The sequence below is a fragment of the Tinamus guttatus genome, unplaced genomic scaffold (assembly GCF_059628265.1).
Source record: "Tinamus guttatus ecotype Peru unplaced genomic scaffold, ASM5962826v1 Tinamus_guttatus_pri_ptg000226l, whole genome shotgun sequence".
Lineage (NCBI taxonomy): Eukaryota > Metazoa > Chordata > Aves > Tinamiformes > Tinamidae > Tinamus > Tinamus guttatus.
In genome coordinates, this window is record NW_028288760.1 from 246982 (window position 1) to 268701 (window position 21720).

At 41.8% G+C, this 21720-nt stretch overlaps 1 protein-coding gene across 1 annotated transcript; it reads left to right on the plus strand.

Annotated features, from left to right (window-relative positions):
* The first annotated feature begins 4455 nt into the window (after positions 1–4455).
* PKN3 (protein kinase N3) lies at positions 4456–20928 on the plus strand. Its single transcript, XM_088525212.1, has 22 exons — positions 4456–4476; positions 7534–7816; positions 8369–8523; positions 8927–9056; positions 9170–9321; positions 9735–9930; positions 10238–10429; positions 10624–10733; positions 11273–11416; positions 12296–12371; positions 13344–13530; positions 13963–14074; positions 14563–14639; positions 16090–16156; positions 16313–16404; positions 16783–16959; positions 17054–17116; positions 17667–17743; positions 18251–18393; positions 18777–18884; positions 19443–19523; positions 20339–20928. The coding sequence occupies exons 1-22, from the start codon at positions 4456–4458 to the stop codon at positions 20549–20551; spliced, it is 2856 nt and encodes a 951-aa protein (XP_088381338.1). The 3' UTR covers positions 20552–20928.
* The last annotated feature ends 792 nt before the right edge of the window (positions 20929–21720 follow it).

A 21720-nucleotide genomic window follows, 5' to 3' on the forward strand; every position in this document is an offset into this window, starting at 1 on the left:
GGATTTGTGTGTTGTGAGGCAACCTTATGGCTCCATGAACTGATCATCAGTTAAATTAGTTTCTATTATTTCAGTACTTGGAGAGTGTTTCATTTGGTAGTTAATGCACATTCTGCTTCTCTTGAATTGCCCAGCTCTTTAAGGCAGGGCCGTGGTTGCATGTCTTGTGTGAAGGTGTAGATGTTTATACTTGGATTTTGCAACAAGAAAAATCACTTGCTTTGTTTTAGTAGCAATGTGCAGTGCTGTATCTCCAGTAAATGAACAAAAAAGTTGTGTAGGCTGAAATTGGAAAGAGTGAAGATTGGAGGTTCCCCAGTAATATTTTTGTTTTCTCTTGTTATAAGTCTTCTCCGTTGGAAATCTTAAAGTATAAGCTAATCTGTAGGCTCTTTTAAAAGAGCAAAATTCTTAGTGATGCCTATATTAACTATAAGGAAGCCACTACTTTGCTGCTTTCTTTCCTTGGTATCAGCCTGTATACATGCCTTAGTTAAACTGGACTTATAAGGAGATGGCATTTGAATAAATGTTAAGTTCTAACTTAAAAAAAAGTTAAGTTAGAATTTGTTCATTCTAATATGCACAAAGTGCAATGAAACTTATTTTACCATGCTGTGCAATTGAAAATATTTAAATTGTTGTATCAGCTAATCTCAAATAGCTAGTTCTCTTTGGGTGTGTAGAGAAGACTGTCTTCTAGGAAGACTTGCTGTTATATTTTGTGTCCTCCTTCTTCCCAGAACTTGCTATAGTCAAACACAACCTTTTTGGGGGCACTTAGAATGTACTTTGCAAAATAAGATTAATCTCTATTTGAAGCATGCCCAAGTAACGGGGGGAAGAAGTGTTCTGTACATGCCTGATCCAGGTTTGGATGCAATCCAGTTGTCAGAGACAACCCAATGTCTGTATGTGATCAATGCAAAATGAGACAAGCATCTACTTCTTTTCTTTTTCTCCATCTCAGCAAAAGCTTCTGCTCTTGATCTTGCAGCATTCAAGGTAAAATGCTAAGCGGGAAGAGTTTCCTACTATCTACAGAGAAAGAATTAAAACTATGAAGTCTATTAAATTTAAATTCCTTTTCATTTAGTTATTCTTTGATTTTTCTTGAAGTCCACTCTCTGTTGTGGTAGAGGGTAAATGCACTCTTTAGTTGCTGTCATGCATCACAAATGTCACTTATGTGACTATTACATCTATGTAATCCTAATTGATTGCAGTTCTTGAAGGAAAGAAGCTTTTCCTAGCCTTATTTTAATGCTTTAAGGAAAATACCATGCCACAGTTGTTACAGCCTTCTCCCTCATTAGCACAAACCTATGAAACTGTTTTGAAAGTAATCAAAGCTTCATGTTCTGTTATGAATACCACGGTCAAGAAATGAAAATACTAACCAAGTGCTACATTTTAGACTCTTAAGACATTTTTGAGGACTTTACAGGGATAAATCACTCTTGCTGGTGTACTGATAATACAGAAATTCCTGTGAATCTTCTACATTTACTCCTAGCAATAGCTAAAGAGTAAACTTTTAAACCATATTTGTTACGTGCAAACCTTATTTTCTGGCAATTGGAATGAGTAGCAATTGGCAAATTTCTCTGCAATGCTGAATTATTACAGTTGGTCATCATGTGCTCTGACTCTTGGCTTAATGTCTAATTTATCTGAATATATGTAATGAGTACTCAGTACTGATATTAATTTTTATATGCATATAAAAGCATTTAAAGATAGAACTTGCGCTTTGGGTAAGAAAGGAGGGGAGGAGTCACTCGGATTAAACATCCATCCCCAATTTCCCAGCACGGCTTGAGCTCCTTGCATCCAGTAATCCTGTTGAATTAAACTTGACACACCTGGAAGTTGATTTCAATTTTCAGGATATAGAGAAGGAGGCAGTTTGATAAAGATTAAGCTATTGTGTTGGGGCTGTATGATTTAAGCTTCAAGCTATTTTTAAATCCGAAGTTTAATCACTATCAAATGGCATATTTTGCCTGTAATTTCTTGCCAAAGGCAAGCAAATATATCCATGGGTATGTAAATACAGTTAGAAAGTTTTTTTGTTTGTTTTTTTAAAGACTGTCTGTGTGCTTATTTGTAGTTGTTGACGGTTTTTGTCCTTGTGAACAAGCATTATCTGAGTTGATTTCTGTCACTTATGCCATTCATCCGAATTTGTAAGCTTCTGTTTGCTCTACTTTAAATCAGGTGCATAAAGGTAACACTTTGTTTATCCAATAGTAGTACTCCTGACTTTTGAAAGCATGCTTTTGTTTTCCAAAAGAGACAGAACTGAATGAAAAGAAACATATTTCTCTGATGTACGTTCAAGCTCTCTTCCTGGTTGAAGGAATTAAAATGCCTTTAACAGTTATTTGATGTTACTGTTTCTAAGATTTTTTTTCTTATTCCCAATAGAGTGAGTCAAGCCCTCTATATTCTGTATTCCTTTTTATGGGTGACCCCAACAGTGTTCACTTCTTACGAATTTCAGATGCCCACCATGGTGACGGTGAGAGGAGGTCACAAGTGATTTCTGGAACAAGCAGCTTCCTCTAGGAGCCGATTTGTGCTTAATCTCTTGTCCTCCCTTTCTTGGATTGAACTGGAACTTTCCAAGACTTTTCCCTAGATCATCACCCTGTCCTCTGACCGAATGTATGCCAGCAGCAGCAGGAGTCATCTAAGACATACCTCCCAGATGGGGCACAAAGGGGAGTCATTGGAGGCATCAAGGATTTTGGCAGCACCCGCCTGACGAGAGCTGCGGTGGTAGCGTTGTCTTCTCGGGAGGCTCTTTAGCTGTTTCCAGTTTGTTCCCTAGCAAAGAGTCCCTGATCTCCTGTTCCCTATGTGAGCACTCAGCACTGCTGCCCCACTAGAGCTGCTGAGGCCAATATGCGGGTGGGCAAGTGCCTGCTCTGTCCAGCAGCTGGAGTGCAGGGCTGGTGAGTCCAAAGTGGCTTCTGAGTGGAATTTCCCTTTCCCGCCCTTGGCTGAGGAGGCAGCTCCACGAGGCAAGGGCATCCTTCAGCACTTGCCAGCCGGCTGGCAAAGCAGTAGGAGGAGGAAGAGCCAGGCGGCTGCTTGGCACTTCCCAGGGGTGACACTCCTTGTCTGTGGGACGGAGAGCCAACGGGGGGGAAATGCCGAACCCACGAGCCAGCTGCCTCTGTGGGAGCTGCAGAGCCTGTTACAGAGAGCAACAGGTTCCAGAGGGATTTATAACAGTAAGGGCTTGTGCTGGGCTGTATGGGCTGGACTCTAAGGCATCTGGGATCTCCCACTTCGTACGTTGAAGACACTTTATTAATGACGGCAGCATGTTTAAACATTTATAGAAACCTCACACCTTTTCAGCCAGATTAAGCTAGATTTTCTTCTGGTCATTTCTTTTTATTAATAAAACTTACTTGCAGAGCATTTACAAGCACTTATGTTAGAGAAACCTGCTCTAAATAAATCAAAAGAAAACACTTGTGTTTCCAGGAATATTTTTCAAGGTGTACGTGTGAGAATAATATTAACTCAGGATTGCCTTCTGCCTGGGAAGTCTGTTTTTCTCTAGACCAGAAAAAGTCTGTCACTACAATAACAAGTGACATTATGTAATATTGCTGGGGAGGGATTTTAGAAGATATCTGCAAGCAACAAGTATTTTCTTTCCCCCCTTTTAAACACTGGGCCTATGACACACAGCATATCAATGTTGTGTGACACTATGACATTACAGCAGCGGGTGATTATTTATTTATACTTTTTTACTCACGTTTAGGTGGCCCTGTTGTCAGCCTGTCGATGCTTTGGGGTTATTTTTAACTCGAATATGCAGTTGAAGCCCAATATCTTAATCCTGGCTCTGGAGGGGGAGCGTTGCAGAGGGAAAAGCTGCTCCATGCCCAGGACTGGCAGCAGGTATCGCCTCCTTTCCAGGGAAAGCATCCTATTCAAGGAGAGTTAGAGGAAGTAACCGCCACGTCTAGTAGCAGGGATTCAAAGTTACAGGTCAAGGGGCGGTATTTAAACTGAGAACAACCTAATTTTTCCCAACATGGAAAAACTGGGCCTGGGCTGGGGGTGTCCGCGGGCCTTCGTCACCACCGCATCCCCTGGACGGTGGGAAACCAGCAGCCCCCGCGTTAGGAGCTCTCGCTCCGTCAGTCCCTCTGCTTTGGGCACGAACGCGCTAAAACCGAGGGCTCGGGCCCCTCTAAGGCTTCTCCCTCCCCCGGCAGCTCCGCGCGCGGGGGGCGGCACCGCCGTCTCCTCAGCGCCTCCCGCCCCTCCGGGTGCCCTGCCCGGCTCCGCGCGGGCGCCTTCCCGCCGCGCCGGGCCCCGCTCGGAGCGGCCGGGGCCCCGCGAGAGGGCGCTGGCGGCGCCGCCTCCCGGCCCGGCCGGAGTTTGAAAAAGTGCCGGTTTCGGGCGGCGGCGCCGCAGGCAGCAATGGCGGCGGGCGGCGCGCAGGTGAGCGGGGGGCGCCGCCGGGCCGGGCCGGGCCGGGCCGGGCGTTGGCGTTGGCGTTGCTGTTGGTGTGGAGCGGCCCCTCAAAACCGCGCCCGTTTTCCCCAAGGAAACGGGGTTTGGGTTGACGTGGTGCCTGTTCGGGAGAAGCTTCCGCTTTTCTTCAGCATCGAGGGGTCGTGGCGGCGGTTCGGGCTGAGGGAAACAGAGAAGCAGAACCCCCACCCTACCCCTGCCTTTTCCCCTATTGCCGGGAAATGCGTTAATTAATTAATAATTCTCGGTGAGCATCCCTAAAGTGGGGGCGTTGCTCCCTTCCTTGAGGTATTTCAAGGCTGTTTTGGAGGAGAAGAAAACAAAAGCCCTGGAGAGTGCTGGGCACAGCTGCCCCTGCTGCTCCCCAGCTTGGTGCCTCTTCCCATCTCAAACTCCCATCTCGACTGCCCAGTACCACAGAAATCGGAGCGGGCGATCGGGCAGAGCTGCGACTGCCCTTTTACCTGCATGGAGCAGCGGTTTTTTCCCTTCAGAAAGGGCTGCCGTGAGCCTGCCCCGCTTGGGCTTCGTCGCCGCAGCGCAGGAGTCGTGCGGAAGGTGGGAGTTAAAGCGCCTGGGCGAGAGGGTTTGCCGGGTGATTCGTGTGTGGAGGCTGGATCCGCTTTGGGATCCGTGTGGATGAAGCTCCCTGTCCTGCTGGCTGCAGAGCTGAGGGGTTGGGGTCTCTTGGGGCTGCAGCCGAAAGGCCTCAGCGCAGCTTTGGTACTGCTTAAATTTTAGCTGGGAAGCAAACGAGGCGTTTCGGGGTGTTGTGAACCCAAGTGGAGCCCTGGCTGTAGGTATCGAAGCAGTTTAAGACAGCATGGGTAGCACTGTGTGAGCTGGGGACGTGTTTTGGGACTGTGCTGAAGACGTGTCCTGAGGGACCGACCTTCTCGAGGAGCCCAAGGGCAGCAGCAGCGGTATCCAAACACCTGCCGAAGTTCCTGAATCCGCTTGCAAAAGCAACAACCCTGGTGCGAAATCAGCTCGCTCCTTGTCCTCGGTGTTTTAGCTCCCTGGTGCAAAAATGTGTCTGTTATGATACCCTCTGGATGGAGAAGAAACACTTAATGAGAGATACCATTCTTGTATCTTAAATATATATAGAAAATGAGCATGATGCATTAACTGGCATTTGGGCTAGGCTTTGTCAGAGAGTGAAATAGGGGGAAAATCCATCTGGCAGCAGCCCAGGCTTTAACCGTGCTGTGAATCAGTACCCAGGTCTGTGGGTTCAATACTGTTCTTGGTGTTAATCTTGGTCCAGCTACTTGTTCTGCTGCTCTGGGCTAATCCAAGGGGTGGATTGAGCTCCCACCCGTTTGTGTGGTTGGAGAGAAAATAAATCTCTATGCCTTTTCCTAATATTTATTTAAATGAAAATTACAAATAAACTTCTAGTCACTTACTACAAACTGGAGAAAGAGATTTCTGATTCTCCAGCTTTCAGCTAGTAAAGGTTGCCTGTGACTCAGGAACTCCATGAGTCAAGTCCTTCCTCCTGAAACTTTCTGGATGTTTTTCAAAGCTCTGGCTTAATTCCTGGATTTACTAATTGGGCGAGAACTTCCTGGAATCAGGATGTTAGTCTGAAGTTTTTTGTTTTGTTACCGATCCGAACAACTCCTATTTTGGCTATTGTATGTCTGTTGCAGACCCAGCTTGGTTTTAGGCCAATTTTAAAAATAGATATTTTTTTCTTCTTTCTTTAATTTAATTATTTTGCCATGACACTGCAATTGTAGCGAAAGTGGATCAAGGAAATTTGGATCTTTCAGGTGCTTAACAAAATCTAGTAATAATGTAATTAAATAATTGTATGTTACTGTGTGAATGGCATGGCTTTGGATGCATCATATATTCTTGAAAAGCAGTAACATATATGAGTAATACAAAACCAGTGTGGTTTATTGTTGGAAGTGTGGTCAACCCTTTAAAGAATATGAAAGCAAGTCAGGATTCCTGAGTTCTATCTTTAGTCACTGACACACTGTTTGATATTAAATCAGTAATGTGGAGCTTGACTGCGCTACCCTTTCTCTTGAATTGAAGTGCGGAATGTGATGAGTAATTAACATTAAGCTGTTAATATAGTAATGGAAATGAATGCCTTAAAGCCCTTCCTCCTGTGTAGGAGAAAAGCATAAGCACTTGCTTGGATCTGCTTGTTCCACTGTTGGGTAGCATCTTCAAGGATAAAGTCCTCCCAGCGCCTGAGCTGGGCGTATGTTTGGTCAGTGAATTGCACCTACGCTGCAACTGCCTGTGGAGCACCTCTGTCCTGGGCTATTGCTGAGACACATCTCTTAGAACCAGTAGTAGTATATAAAACAAAGCCAAGAAACAGCCCGAATGCTGTGAATTCAAGTCAAAATAATAATCATTTTAAAGAAGCTTTACTGCATGTAAATCACAGGTAGAATAGGGAGTGGAATGATGATTTGTGGTTACCTTTTTTGAATGCAGCTGAAGGTAAAGTTCACTCTTTTGCTTGATTGATTGTGAAAACAGATGTATGTTTTGCATATTTCTTCTTTGGGATGACTGCTGAGAGATAACGCATGGTCGTGACATTCATAAAATGCTCCAACTGGTTGGTTGGTGTCTCTGGAGAGTCAGTGTCAAGACGTATTCAGGTAAAAATCTGTATCTACTATGTAATATCAGGAAAAGTTACTGTTGATCAAGGCAAGGACGAGGGCAAATAACAGCTGACTTGTGATAATGGAGTGATATAGCTATATATAGCTATTAAATAACAAGAAGGCAAGTTCAGTGAGGTTTTGTCTTCGTTATGGTTTAAAAAAATAGTAAGTCGAATAAAGATCAAAGCTGAGTTCAGACCGCTGGAATTTAAATCTAGCTTGTCTTCATCAAAAACTGGTGAAAGGGAAATAATTTGTATGGACATTTTTTTCTAAATAAAAAGGAGTATAATATTATCGGTGTACTGCTGTATTGTAAAAGTTAGTGAGTGGTTTTATCTCTGTAATTCTCTTGCCCAAAATTACCTGATTGCAGGGCAGCTGTCTCTTGCAGCTGGGCAATGGGGTGAACTTGATGGATCCAAGCTTCCAGCAAAAACTGGAGGGGGAGAAGGAACTAATTCGTCGAGCTATTCAGAAGGAACTGAAAATTAAAGAGGGAGCAGAAAACCTGCGCAAAGTGACAACAGACAAGAAAAATCTTGTGCATATAGAACATGTTCTGAAATCCTCCAACCGGAAGCTGGAGCAACTGCACTGGGAACTTCAGGAACTTAATGCAAGGATTGTAATAACAGACAAGGAGGAGAGTAAGATAGGTAGGTTTGGGGACATGATTGGCAGGAAAATCTCTTTAGATAGCTTCATCTCTATTTATTTTCTGTTAAGGCTCATGAGTAGTGGGCGTTTCTCCTGTGGATACTCAGCTCATGAAATTAGCTGTGCAGTGAAAAGTTAGGACTGGGGCAAACAAGGTGAAAAGAGGCAACGCAAGAGAGCAGTGTGGGGAGAAGACCATGTGAGTCCTCTCATTCCACGTGAGAGTGTTGGGTATGGATGATGTCCAGGAGGAGGCTGTAGATGGATATTCAGCTGTGCAGAAACTCTGTTTAAATCTCTTCAATTCCAAGTACTTGATGGGATGAATGCTTATAAAATTGGAAGAGTGCTTGTTAATGCTGGGTCACCAATAAATTAGAAAATATTTAGGTGTTTGAGCTTCATTTGAAATAGTACTTTGCAGCTAGTTTTGTAGGTGAGATCTTTTTATCTCTTCTTCTATAACATAACCTTCTGTTATAGATTGACTATAACTGAGTGAGATAACACAGGAAAAGATGCCTAATGGTATTGACTGTGTTGTTGCACAGATGGCTCTTTATCTCCAGATCCTTGTCTTTGGGAGAGGACTCCAGGCCCTATGGCCAGAAAGATTGAAGCTCTGAAAAGGCAGTTGCATGTTGAAATGAAAGTGAAACAAGGTGCTGAGAACATGATCCAGCTATATTCAAATGCAACATCCAAGGTAAGGAGGAATAAACCATGTGGGAATAGGGATTCCTGAAACACACTTAGTATTTAAAGTCCTCAAGCACAGGGTCTCTCTGGTAATTGGAGTGTGAAAGAAATCAATTTGTGAAGCCTGCTTGACTGAATCCTTTGTATTTTGGTGTTCAGCACTGTAAGAGTGTGTCATGTTATTCCATGGGACAACTGGTATCATGAATGTTTGTGCATCAGGCTTGTTGCAGTGTGTGAACAGTTTTCGAGAGAGTAGTGGGAACTGGAAATGAATTGGATGGTGCATGTTTTATGCATCAAGAGCTTAAGCCCATCTCTAACAACTGGATGTTATGAGAAGGCTTTTGTGGAAGGGTGATTTATTCCACTTCTGCCTGAGATGTGTTTTTTGTTCTTTCTTTCCACAGGAGCGGAAGCTGCTGGCTACAGCTCAGCAGATGCTTCAAGACAGCAAGACTAAGATTGAAATAATCCGCATGCACATTGTGAAGGTCTCTCAGTCAGCAGGAGGGATAGAAGATGCAGTGGATCCATCTGGTAAGATGTTTTAATTAACTGATACATCTTGGCACAGAAGTGGCCAAAGCTCCAGGATCCCAAATACTAGATGAGTTTGCATCTTTGTCAAATTTTATCTCCAAAATGACCAGTGAGGATGGGAACCACCATCAGCGCTTTGGAGCTGCGCATTGAGGAGCTGAGACATCACCTGCGCATTGAAGCAGCTGTAGCTGAGGGGGCAAAAAATGTGCTGAAGATCCTAGGAGGGAGCCGGGTGCAGGATCGCAAGTTTTTGGCCGAGGTGAGAGCTTGTTCACACCTTCTAGAGAGGTGTTTCATGCTTCAGCTGAATGATTTAGGACGAATGAGGAGAGAGAGACATTAACCGAGAGTTACAAATCTGGGAAATTCCCAACTGTCTGTGAGGACCCACTGATTGAGATCACTTTCCTTTCTATGGATAATATTCCTTGCTTTCCCAGAATTTCTCAGGAATATTGGAAGTGGGGCTGATGGTGTTTCAGGGTCAAGGGAAAATATTTAACTTACTAGTTAGATTAATTAGATACCTATTAGTAAAGTATCAGCCAGCTTTTTTGTTGAGGCTGGCTTTCACAGTTCATTTAAAGTTCATTTAAAAATATATATATTACCAGGAAAAGGACTGTTTGCTCAAAATTTCTGACTGCTCTCTGTTCTGCTTCATATTGCTAGGCTCAGGGTCGCTTGCACGAGTCCTCTCAGAAGATTGATCTGCTGCGCTTGTCCTTGGAACATCAGCTTGGTGAGCTTTCTCCTGATCACCCAAAGCAAGCGCTCATCAAGCAGGAACTAGTGAATACTTCCTCCCTGGGCGCTCAGCATGGCAACATCCAACCTACTTCAGTCATCAAACCCACAGCTCTTACAGGTACTTAAATCCAGCATGGCATGTTGTTGTTGGGAGGTTGTTGGAAAGGATGGGTTGTGTCTCTTCTTGCTGTTGTGATACCTCTTCATACGGATGTTTGATTTTTCTAGGAACTGGACTTATTTCTTGCAGGCCAGTAAAAGCTTTCCAATGGTACGGATTTGCAGGCTACTAATAATCTAGGATAGATTTGAGCTGCAACCAAGAAATGGTGAATCTGAGACGTTCTTGGCCCTCTGTGAGAACAGGCTGATTGGAATCATTTTGCCTTGTTAGGAATAACAGTCTTTGCTCTGAAATTCCTCAGGCACACTGGAAGTGAGACTGATGGGGTGTCAGAATCTATTGGAAAATGTTCCAGGACGTTCCCGAATGACGAGTTCTTCTCCCATATGTGGCAGCCCTGGCGATCTGAAGTCCCTTACCCGAACACGAGTTGGCCTAAGTATCCAGGGCCGTAGCGTGGCAGGAAAGTACCTGCGGAATGAAGAGCTGTGTAGTGAGTATGGGGTTCTCTGGTGGGTTGTGAGTGGTGTTTTGGGGCATAGGATCTCTCGGTTCATATAATTGCTACCTTAGCCTGATATGAGTGTAATTATGAGAAATCTGTTTTCTGCAAACTTAAGAGAGAATGAATCACATTATGCCTAATCCTCCTAGAACTCCATCATGTATGTTTTTTCCTTTGTCCAGATGAGGTCCTTGCTGTGCTCAAAGTGGACAATAAAGTGGTTGGCCAAACAAACTGGGGACCAGTCAATAACCAGGCATGGGACCAGAGCTTTGTCATTGAGTTGGACCGGGTAAGACTGCCTTAGATTCCCCTGGGTTGAATTTGCTTTTCTGTTTCACTGGACTTGGTTCGCGCATTTAGTTGCCATTCCATGTGATTCAACTCTGTACTGGCACTGTCCTCATGCCCTTTTATGTGCCAGTTATCTTTGTCTTCCCCCCAAGGCGATGCATCTGTGGCAGAGCTTCAGCCCAAACAACATCTGTTGTCCCTCTCTCCCTATCTAAGCAGCTTTATTTCGTCTTGCCAGCAAAACTGCTCTCACAGCTCCATCTAAAATGGGGAGCAAGGACAGCCATCTCCAGAAGGATCTGTAACTGGGAGGGTCTGAAAAGGTCAGAAAATATGGGGAAAAGGCAGGATTAAGGAAGTTTTCTTGCATAGTCTCTAGTTTACTGAGATTTTTACAGAGTAAAATAAAGATCTGTTCTGAAAGTTGCTTGGGGAAAAGCTGTGTCTGTGTACCCCGTGTCCAGAGCATGGGGCAGGATGTAACTGCTCTTTTTTTTATTATTATTATTTTTTTTAATTTTTTTAATTCCTCCTCAGTCTCGTGAGCTAGAAATTGCAGTTTATTGGAGGGACTGGAGAGAACTCTGTGCAGTGAAGTTTTTACGTTTGGATGATTTCCTTGATAACGAACGCCATGGGATGTGCCTCTCCCTGGAACCCCAAGGAGTCCTTTTTGCAGAGGTACAGGTTTCAGCCTTGTTTCTTTTCCAGAGAAGCCTGTCTGGTTTGAGTGCAGCTGTTCAGCTTAGAGTGGAAGGAGCAATAATTTGGAAGGGCAGAATCCCCAAATCCATCAAAATTGCAGGTCAATATCACATATAAGAACAAGGAGCACCATGATACTATAGGATTTATGCATACCATAACCTGGAGTGACTCTTCAGAGCTGCTCTGTAATTACACTGCTGCTCTGTGAAGTCCGTTGCTTTTTATTTGTTTTCATTATGAGTCATTGGTGACGCTTTAATTAAACATATGGCTTAATGGCCATGTTAGAATTGCGCAGACTGTAGAACCAGAGATCCAGATTCCCTCTGGGTGTGTTTATTTTGTCATCTTTCTAGGCTAATAATAAAGAGCTGGAAGTATCATCAAGTACGAGATCATCCACATAATCCCTTAAAAGCCTCATTATTTAATACTTTGTGACAAAAGTTTCTGTTCACCTTTCCAAAAGGATCTTGACTTTATACTTGCAATTTGTTCTTTTTAATTAATTAAATTATTCCCATGGCCTGTCTCCAGCCCTGTAAATGATTGCGTTATACAGCAGTTCCTTATGCATGGGAATCAGTATAACTTTAGGATATGAATTGCTCTTAATTTTTTAGATTTTCTGCATTTCAGGTAGCAGAAAATTCCAGCATCTAAAACCACAGTTGAAATAACAGATGTTTAGATGGTGAAGCTAGAATAACACAGTCTGGAGTCTGTCTGCAGAAGAGACTCTTCACTTACGAACAGCCATGAATGGAGAGTTTGATGAGAGAGCAGGCGTGTGTGCAAGTTTGTGCAGGGTAGGTGACGTGTCCTGACAAATCCCCTTTGCTTCTCTGGTAGGTGATGTTCTGTAATCCTGTCATCGAGAGAAGGCCCAAGCTGCAGCGACAGAAACGCATTTTCCCCAAACAGAAAGGTAAACTGCTAGAGAACTCACTCCCTTACTAGCAAGTGTGAGTGGGTTGAGAGCTAAGGTTTGCAGTAACAGGCCAGCATGCATTCTCCTCCCTTTAAATTTGTGAGACTCATTAAAATGCCTGCTAATTATTGTGTGCAAGTAAGTGGGCTTTATTACTATGTGGAAGTTTGTTCTGTCACAAGAAGTGCAGACAGCCTGGTTGCAGTACGGTATGTAATGTGATATCGCAGCGGTATTTCCACTCATAATTAAGTGTCAGGAAGATACAATTACTAGCTTTTTAATAGACTTCTTAGCACAGCTTGAGTATTGGGTATTGCTAATTTAATCAGCAGTGCTGATGCTGAAGAAAGAACAGGTATTGAAGGATTTTCTGGTAAACTCTGAATTAGAGAACACTGTAGCATGGGCAGAGTGCTGATTGTTTCTCAGAGCTTTGGGGTTGACATCTCAAATTAATAGCTGTGGGTCTTGAATAACATGTGTACATGTTTTTATCAGTACATTTTTTCCTGTTAGTCTAGCTAAGCTAAGACTTTATATACTGGGGACTCTTGGCAGTGAAGATAAACTAAATTCTGTATTTGTGTTCTTCAAGGAGTAGTAAAAATAAGAAGATCGCATATGTTTTAGTGTTTGCAAGATGTTTTCAGAAGCTTCTAGTTAACGGGTTGCATTAATAAAAATACAGTGTAGAAATAAAATTTGACTACAATAAAATATTTTTCATGTCTTATGTAGCTTTTACTTGAGGATTATGTTATGACATTATAGGGAGCCAAACTTGATGAAACAGATTTACTATTTCCTCTATCACTATTAACTGTTCGTCTCCCAAAGAAAGCCTGTTTTCCCTGGGATGGGTTGCCTTTTTGAATATTTGAGTATTTGAATAAAAAATATAACAATTCATGGGATCGTAATTTGTGCATCATAATGTCATTGGTGTTGGGACGTTGACTCTTCCAGGGAAAGAGTTTCTCCGAGCTTCTCAAATGAACATAAGTGTTGCAGCTTGGGGTCGCCTGATGATGAGTTTCCTCCCTCCGTGTAGTTCCTTGAGCAGCCTGAGCCCCTCATTTCACAATCCTGTTCATACAGACTTCCCCCCAGTTCCTCTGCAAAGTCATATTGATTCAGTGTCAAAACTGACTAGGTAAGTCCTCTTTCAATTATTGCTAGATGACAATCTGGAATGGGCATGGAATAGATGTTAAAATACAGTTGCAACTTTGGATGTGAAGATTTTGATGCGAGAATTTTATTTGTGAAGCTGCTTCTTAATTAGAGAATCACTTATTTCTAAGTACTTACCCGGCATTAATTTCATAGCACCGGAGGTCTAGTGTTTGAACCTAAGTCTATCCATCAACAGTTTAATCATCAACAGCTTAATGGCTTGTTTTCACTGATTTTGAAGAGCATATTTATTTTTGATACTTTATAGACTTGTGGTGTGAGTCAAGGAGTTCTGCTGTTCAGTGTGTTAAAATGAACTAAACTTTGTTATATTGCTTCCAGCAATGTATTTGTAGTGTGTACAATGTGCTCCAAGGCAATCTCCTTAAATTTTGTCTTATAAATGCAGTGACTTTCCTGTGGCTAAGCTTACATTTGATGATGAAGCTCCACGCAAACCTCCACGCCTTTTTATGATGGCCAACTCCAAAGAGTCAGCATCATCTCCTGCAGACTCTCCGGTAACCACATGGATCAATAGGGATTTTTTTTTTTTCTTTCAAAGCTCAGTAGTTCTTACTTTTATTACAAAATTTTAGAGAAATACTGGAGACTTATTTCTGGAGATTGAGTCCAATGAGCTATTTTGACACAGTGTCTGCAGAAAAGAACTGCATCCACATATATCCATACATATCAATGTATGTGGGTGTATGTGTGTGTGTATTTATATATAAATAAAAGCTACTATTATAAGTTGCCTTTCCTGGAGAAGCAAAATAGATGCGAGAATACTATTACTATTCACTGGTGTATGGGGATACTCTTATCTGGCCATAGATTGTATTTTTTTCATGCTGCTGCTCTCCCAGCAGATATGATGACTGATTGCAGCATTGCAAGGGCTGTTGTCGTGCTGGATGGGGACATGGGAAGAAGTTAGAATTTGGGTTTTCATGTCCGATTTGGCATTTCCAGAGAATGACATACAGTAACTTTTGGTTCCTAGTGCCTGAAGAGGCTGCATGTTGAGGAGAAGTACTGCAACTCCACTCTTGAAGGATTTCCAACCCAGGCACCCCTAAGGTAATGATGGACAGCAGGGGCTCTCTTGGGATGCATGTGAGAGGCATTGGGCTGAAATGTTAGTGTGTGCAGTCTAAAATTGTCCAAAAGATATACTTTGGATTCTCAGCAGCAGACTCTTAGTACCAAGTGTAGGCAGTACCAGGAGAAGTCACCACTGTACTTCCCTTGTCCAAACATCTGCTGAGCCTTACCTGCTTATTAACCCCAATACTTATTGTTTAAATAGACTATACAGTACAATGTAATAGGTGTGTTTGTTTTTAATAGAAGATAAAATCACTTGACTGTCTTCACGTAGATCCTCATGCTTAAGTGTTGGAAATTTTCTGGTGTAGCATATTTGGGCATGTCTGAATTTACAGGAGAATATTTCCAAAATACCTTTGATGCTGCTTACACTATTCTTTCTCTATTGGTATGCAAAATGCATTCTCTTTCACTATGTATATGCAGAGGCATAAAACAGTAAGTTGTTTATAGCCTATGTCAGTTATTTGTAACATTTAAACGATGGGGATACGCAGCGCGAAGGTTTTTTTTTTTTTTTTTTAAAAAAAAGAACAAATACTTTCACATAGTTTAAATACTTCATAGGTGGCATCATAGAATTACACCCATAAGGTCATCATCACTTTTGAGGGCTTCCATCTCCAAAACCTTGGAGGGAAGATGCAGTCAGGCATGTATCTACCCTCCCTCTGGGTAGGGAGGGAGCATGTGCAGAGCCCTTCATTTCATTTGTCAGGGGAGAACGGAGCGTTTGCTCCTCTGTAAAGATGATCCTGGACTAAAGCTTTTAGTTGCTTTTTGTATTATTCTTTTCAAGCAATTCTGCAGCCTGAGTTTCCCTGGAAACACCTTGTGACTGATAAAACATTTTATAGCATCTTTTTATTCAGCTGCATATATATATATATATATATATATATATCAGCAACCTTATGTCTGTTTTTTTTTCTGCCATTTTGTTTCCAATTCCTCTTTGAGAGCTTCTTGTCTCAATATGCCTGTGTCCTACCAGCACTCGATATGTGCACACTCCTGTCTGATTATCACAATTCCTGTTGAGCCTGCTGAAGGAAGTGTAGGCAAAATTTAATATTACTACCCCAAGGGTAGGAAGCAGCAGGAAGTGAGCATTGGAGAGGCAGAATTGTTGCTCCTGTTGCCAGTAGGGATGGGAGGCAGAGACTGCTACTGCTGGGAGCAGTTTCCTCAACCTAAAGCGCCCTGCTCCCTTCCTCAGTGGCAGAGCACTTCCTTGAGTAGCAGCAAGTCTTAACTTTCCAGCATTCCAGCCTAGAAGAGTGGCTGAGGCAGCTCTTTGCTTTGCACATTTGTCATACAGAGCTTCTGCCCTCACAAATGCACACTTCTTTGGTTCCTGCTTCTACATCATTTGGATATTGGCTCAGATTTTAATTTTTTATTTTTTTTTCTCCTGCAGGAAAAGAGCAGTTCAGGTTGAGGATTTTCACTGTATTGCCATGTTGGGACGCGGACACTTTGGGAAGGTAGGACAGAAATGCAGCCTTGGTGGAGGAGAGTGGTAGGACTGTGGGTGTGAAGGTGGGTTTCTGCCTCCAAGTCTGAATAGAAACATAGTACCAAAAGGTTTGTTGCAATGCAGATACAGAGAACAATAGTACAACATTTCTGTTATCTTTCAGGTGCTGCTGGCCCAATACAAAGCAACTGGGAAGCTGTATGCTATCAAAGCCTTGAAGAAAAAAGATATTATTAACAGAGATGAAATTGATAGGTGAGCTTTATTTAGAGGTGGTACTATTGCCAGACACTGCACTATTGCACCTGAGTCAACTGTTGGTAGGAATGACACCTGCTAGTCTTGGTACGATTAAGGTTATGAGCGCCCTTAAAACTAAAATCAGAAGTAGCAGGATGCTTATAACAGTGCTGCTGCCTAGCTTCTGGTGGAATTATATTCACCTGAAGAACAGGCTAAAATCCAGGGATGGAAGCATATAAGATAAATATTTGTAGAAGGCCACGTAATTATTATTGTTGTTGTTATATCTGCAGCATAAGGTGTAAAGATTTCCTTCGTCGTTCTGTCTTTCTCAAATCAGAACTTTCTGCCAAGGCTTAACAGTCATTTTCATTCTTTGTATCCTGGCAGCTTGAACTGCGAGAAGCGAATCTTCGAAGTCGTCAATTCTTCTGATCATCCGTTCCTTGTGAATATGTTTGCCTGTTTTCAGACACCTCATCATGCTTGTTTTGTGATGGAATATACCCCAGGTGGTGATCTTATGATGCGCATACATGAAGATATCTTTCCAGAGCACATGGCTCGGTGAGTCAGACTTCATCTACTGTTACAGGCACTGTAATTTTTTAAACTTGATTCACATGTATCTTTCCTTGTAACTATTACTTTTTTCTTTTAGGTTTTATACGGCCTGCGTAGTCTTGGGACTCCAGTTCTTGCATGGGAAGAAAATTGTTTATAGGTAATGCAGCAAAGAATCAAGTACAGGACATTTCAGCAACCCGAAAGTTTATTTTTCCTGCAGCTACATATTTGGATCTCACTGTCTTTCTAGAGTTTCTGATCCTTCTGTCTGTTTACCTTCCCCATCTCCTGTTACTATCAGTGCATGTTCATCATTTGTGTATTCATTACCTATGGTAAAGAAAGTCATCTAGATTTTCATCTGACGTGTTGCCGGTGATTCATCTTCTGTGATAAGTCAATACATTCTGGGGACAACCGTAAGCCATTGCTTTCTTTTGGATTGAGACAGTTGAGTAATTTTCCTGTTACTGTGAGATGCCCTTTTAGCAGATGAGTAAGTCCCATGTAGCTCTAAGTTGCTTTATGAGCCTTTCATTAGGAGGCAGATGCTAGTAAAATAGCTTTTTGGGTGGAATCTTTCAAATACTATTTAATTAACTTACGTCTCTTTACTAACATCTGCCTTTTTCGCAGGAAGCACAAACTAGTTGGATGGCCATCTCCAGACTTGATCTGCTGTTTTATTTCCCTTTCTTTGCCCATAGGGATTTGAAATTAGATAATCTACTCCTGGATGCTGATGGCTTTGTGAAAATTGCAGATTTTGGACTGTGTAAGGAAGGTGAGTCATTCTGGTGAATCCCAAGTTGAACTGTCAAGATGACATTTAGGATCTGCAGTCTTCTAGTAGTGCATTATCAAGTACAAATATGGAGGTGGTCCTCTTTAAGTGTTGTGTTTATCTAAAGGAATCTTATCTGTCTGGTCATAATGAACTGCGAAAGAATATTTTTGTCTCTGCTCTTCGGGAAACTTACCAAGGAGTTTACAATATACATTTTTTTTCCAGAAGGAGCCAGGATGTAGAGTAATACAAGATGTGTTTCTGAGTGAGCAGTGGAGTCTTCAGGAAGCTTCACTGTTTGTTTGTTTTGAAGTGCCTGTATATTTCTTACTTTGGGTTCAGAGGTGTTATTGTTGGGACTCCATTGGGAGTCTAAATGACATTTACCAGAATAGATAAAGAGCTCTTGCACAGCTAAGGGCTAAGCATTAGTTTATCAATGTGGCTTTCAAAGGATAGGACTGCGTGTTTCTGCTGGATTTTACCACACTTCCCCCCCAACAGGAATGGGTTTTGGAGACCATACAAACACCTTCTGTGGCACTCCGGAATTCTTGGCTCCAGAAGTCCTGACAGACGTCTCGTACACCCGTGCAGTAGACTGGTGGGGATTGGGTGTACTCATTTATGAGATGCTTGTTGGTGAGGTAAGACCACCTTTCTTTAATGGAGCTTCACCAAGCAATCTTGGGGTTGTACCTGATCATGTGAGGTAAAAATTTGGTGGAAGTGGCCAACAGCTATTCAGCGTTTAAAATAACTTCAGGTATAGTTGGGAGCTCCTCATGCATTCAAACTATGAGTCTTCTACTCCTCTATATGATTTTTTTTGAAAACAGCTCTAGCAGTCTGATATTCCCAGTCTTACCCTTGGCCTTTTTGTTTTAACTTTTAGTGTTTTACCACATTTTCTCTCGCTTATATTTTCTGCCACTTGTTAATCCCTACAACTCTGCCTATTCTCATCTCTTATTTTGTAGTAAGAAAGAGGTGCTATGTGGGTTAAGTAACAAAAATCTCACAATTGCAGTCACCATTCCCTGGAGATGATGAGGAAGAAGTCTTTGACAGTATTGTCAATGATGAAGTCCGGTACCCACGTTTCCTTTCGTCTGAGGCACTTTCTATAATCCGCAAGGTAACAGCTGGGAGTTCCTCTGGATCCCAAGAAATTTACATTTATCCTTAAGCAGATCCAGAAGGATGTTGTTCAGGCGAGACAGCATCTGTGTGTGTAATCTGGAGCTGCCTACACAGTCTAGGGAAACATTTAAAATTTACATGTGTAGTTATTTTTCCCATTTTTCTTTCTACATAAATGCTACTCTCCTGGCTCAGGATGACTAAGCAGACTTCTGACTGAGGGCTGTTGCTGCTAATTCTGAAATGGTGAAGCATTGATTCAAGAGCAGGAGTAATCTGATGGAGATGGCTTGATCGTTTTTTAAATGTGATCCATTCATCATGTGTGCATGATAAAGATGAGATGCTACATGCAGTTTATAGCTATCTTACCGATAAGACATTTTTAATGAAATTTTATCATTTGTGAACAATAACAATTTTGATTGCAAGCTGTATATAAAGAGCTATGTCTGAACTACTACAAGCAGTTGAAAACCTTGCCAAAAATGGAGTATTACTTCTGCCCATCCTTGTTCTGGGTGTTGAATTTTGAACTGTTTTTTTTCTACAGCTGCTTCGGAAATGTCCAGAGCGTAGACTGGGAGCAGGGGAAAGAGATGCAGAAGAAATTAAAATCCAGGCTTTTTTTAAGGTAGGAGCTCCCTTTATCCTTCCCCTTCATCTCTTGTGTTTTGAGCTGAGTGATTTGCTTTATATTGATATTGAGGCAAATTTCCATTAGTTATCAGTGACATCTTAATGGTAGTTTCTGTTGCACTTTGTTGCTCTAGTCAGCAGTAAGTGTTTCAAGTCATGTTGGAAATGACATCTGCCAAGTGGGTTTCCTGGGATCTGTAAGCTCCCAGGAGCTTTATTACTTCCGACTGTGCTACTTCTGTGTGTAAATACACCTACCCTCTGTGCCATCAGCAAATACCCCGTTTTAGGTCAATCTGCAGCAGTCAAAGATCCAGTCTAATGATGACAGTGATTGCCAGTATTTGACACCTGCATTTGCTGAATATACATGAATCATAAGAGAAATTGAAGTTAAAGAAGCACATGCTTGGGTTCGAGGGTGCATGGCTGTCTGGGCAAAGATGTTACTAGAAATTATTAACCTCAAAGTACCTGCCTGGCTTTGCAGTGGAGTAAATGAAGAACTCTAATGTTGGTACCAATTGCTGCTAAGTCTGCTGATATGCCTGGCTTTATTCTAGTCGTCTTCCTTCTGAATATAGTTTGAGCTGTAGCATCTTCTGATGCGTGACCTTGGGCCATGTAGAAATATATCACCTGGCCTGCACCATGTTTGGCGTTATGGGTTTTTATTTTTTATTTTTTTCCTTAGTAGGAATTAGGCTTGTTATCCTATCTGGGAGACAGCCTGCAATAGTTCCTCTTACTTTCTATCTTACATTGACACTAAAATTATGAAATCTGGCCTGTTCACTTTGTTCTTTACAGGAAATTGATTGGGATGCCTTGCTTGCCAGGAAACTGAAGCCCCCTTTTGTGCCCACCTTAAAAGCTCCGACTGATATTAGCAACTTTGATGAAGAGTTTACATCGCAAAAGCCCATTCTGACTCCTCCAGAGGAGGTTGCTGTCCTAACCCGTAAGGAACAGGCTCTCTTCAAGGATTTTGACTTTGTCTCTGCACATCTTTTAGATGTTTGACTGCTGTGCTGAAAGAAATATGAACAAGTCATCATCTTGACATGGGCAATGAAAAAATCAAAAGGATTCACAGAACTGGTAGTACTGATGACTCTGGGAAGACAGTGTCTTACAAGCTGAGTTGCTCTCCTGTCTCTTTTCAGTCTCAGCTTTTGGATGGATACTGGATGTGAATTACCTTTAGTAGTAGTCAGTTTTTGACTGGGTATGTCATTTGCTGCCATTAAATAGAGATGGAAAATGGGAATTTAAACTGGACTTAATGAAACCAAATCTTCCCAGGTTACTCTTTGCAAAGAGCCTCAGTAAGTGGCATAGCTCTCTTAAGCTGTGTAATAGCAGGGGGAATGAACATCCTGCCTGTTTTCTAGAAGAGATATGCAATGTTCTCTTTCTGTAATGTTTTTTTTTTGTTGTGGTTTTTTTTTTTTTGCACATTCCTATTCATAGGTATAATATGCAAGGGAAAGAATGGATTTTAATACAACCAAGATAATGAAGTTTCAGTTTGATAATGATCCAAATGAACTATCTTAAGGAGAAAGACTACTTCTTACTTGATGATGCTAAATCTTAGCTATTGTTTTTAAATATAAAACCCCCACAGCTTTGCACATGGTATTCTTGAAAATAAAGATATTCTTCCTTATAATGAAGTTGCAGTTTCTCATCTCCTTTAGTGTTAAGTAAAAGGAATGTGTTTCAGATCAGGGCTAACCATGTTCTGCTCTATAGAAAAGGGTTTTATTTCTCTATGTAAATGTCACAGTAGTATTTTATTTCCTCCTTCCTTCTCATTCCTGTTGTATATATTGCATCAGGTAATCACCTATCACATTCAAATGACTGCAAGTAAATTTTCTCTGACATTTTTATCTATGCATGTATCTCCTATTATTTGAATATTAATATAATAACTATTTTAGTATTGGAAAAGTTGGTTCCATTTGTCTGGTACCCTATCATGTGTACTTAACACTTGATAAGATGCATTTTTCTTATTCATTAGAGTAGCATGTAGGGGGGAAAAAAAAAGATAAGAGAATCTAGAAAGGAAATAGCCTACTGAAAAGAACTAGTTAAACACAGCTATTACTCTTTGGTTTATCTTCAGCAGAGATAGACAGAAGCTGAACTTACCACAACTGTGTTATTCCTGGAGATAAGGC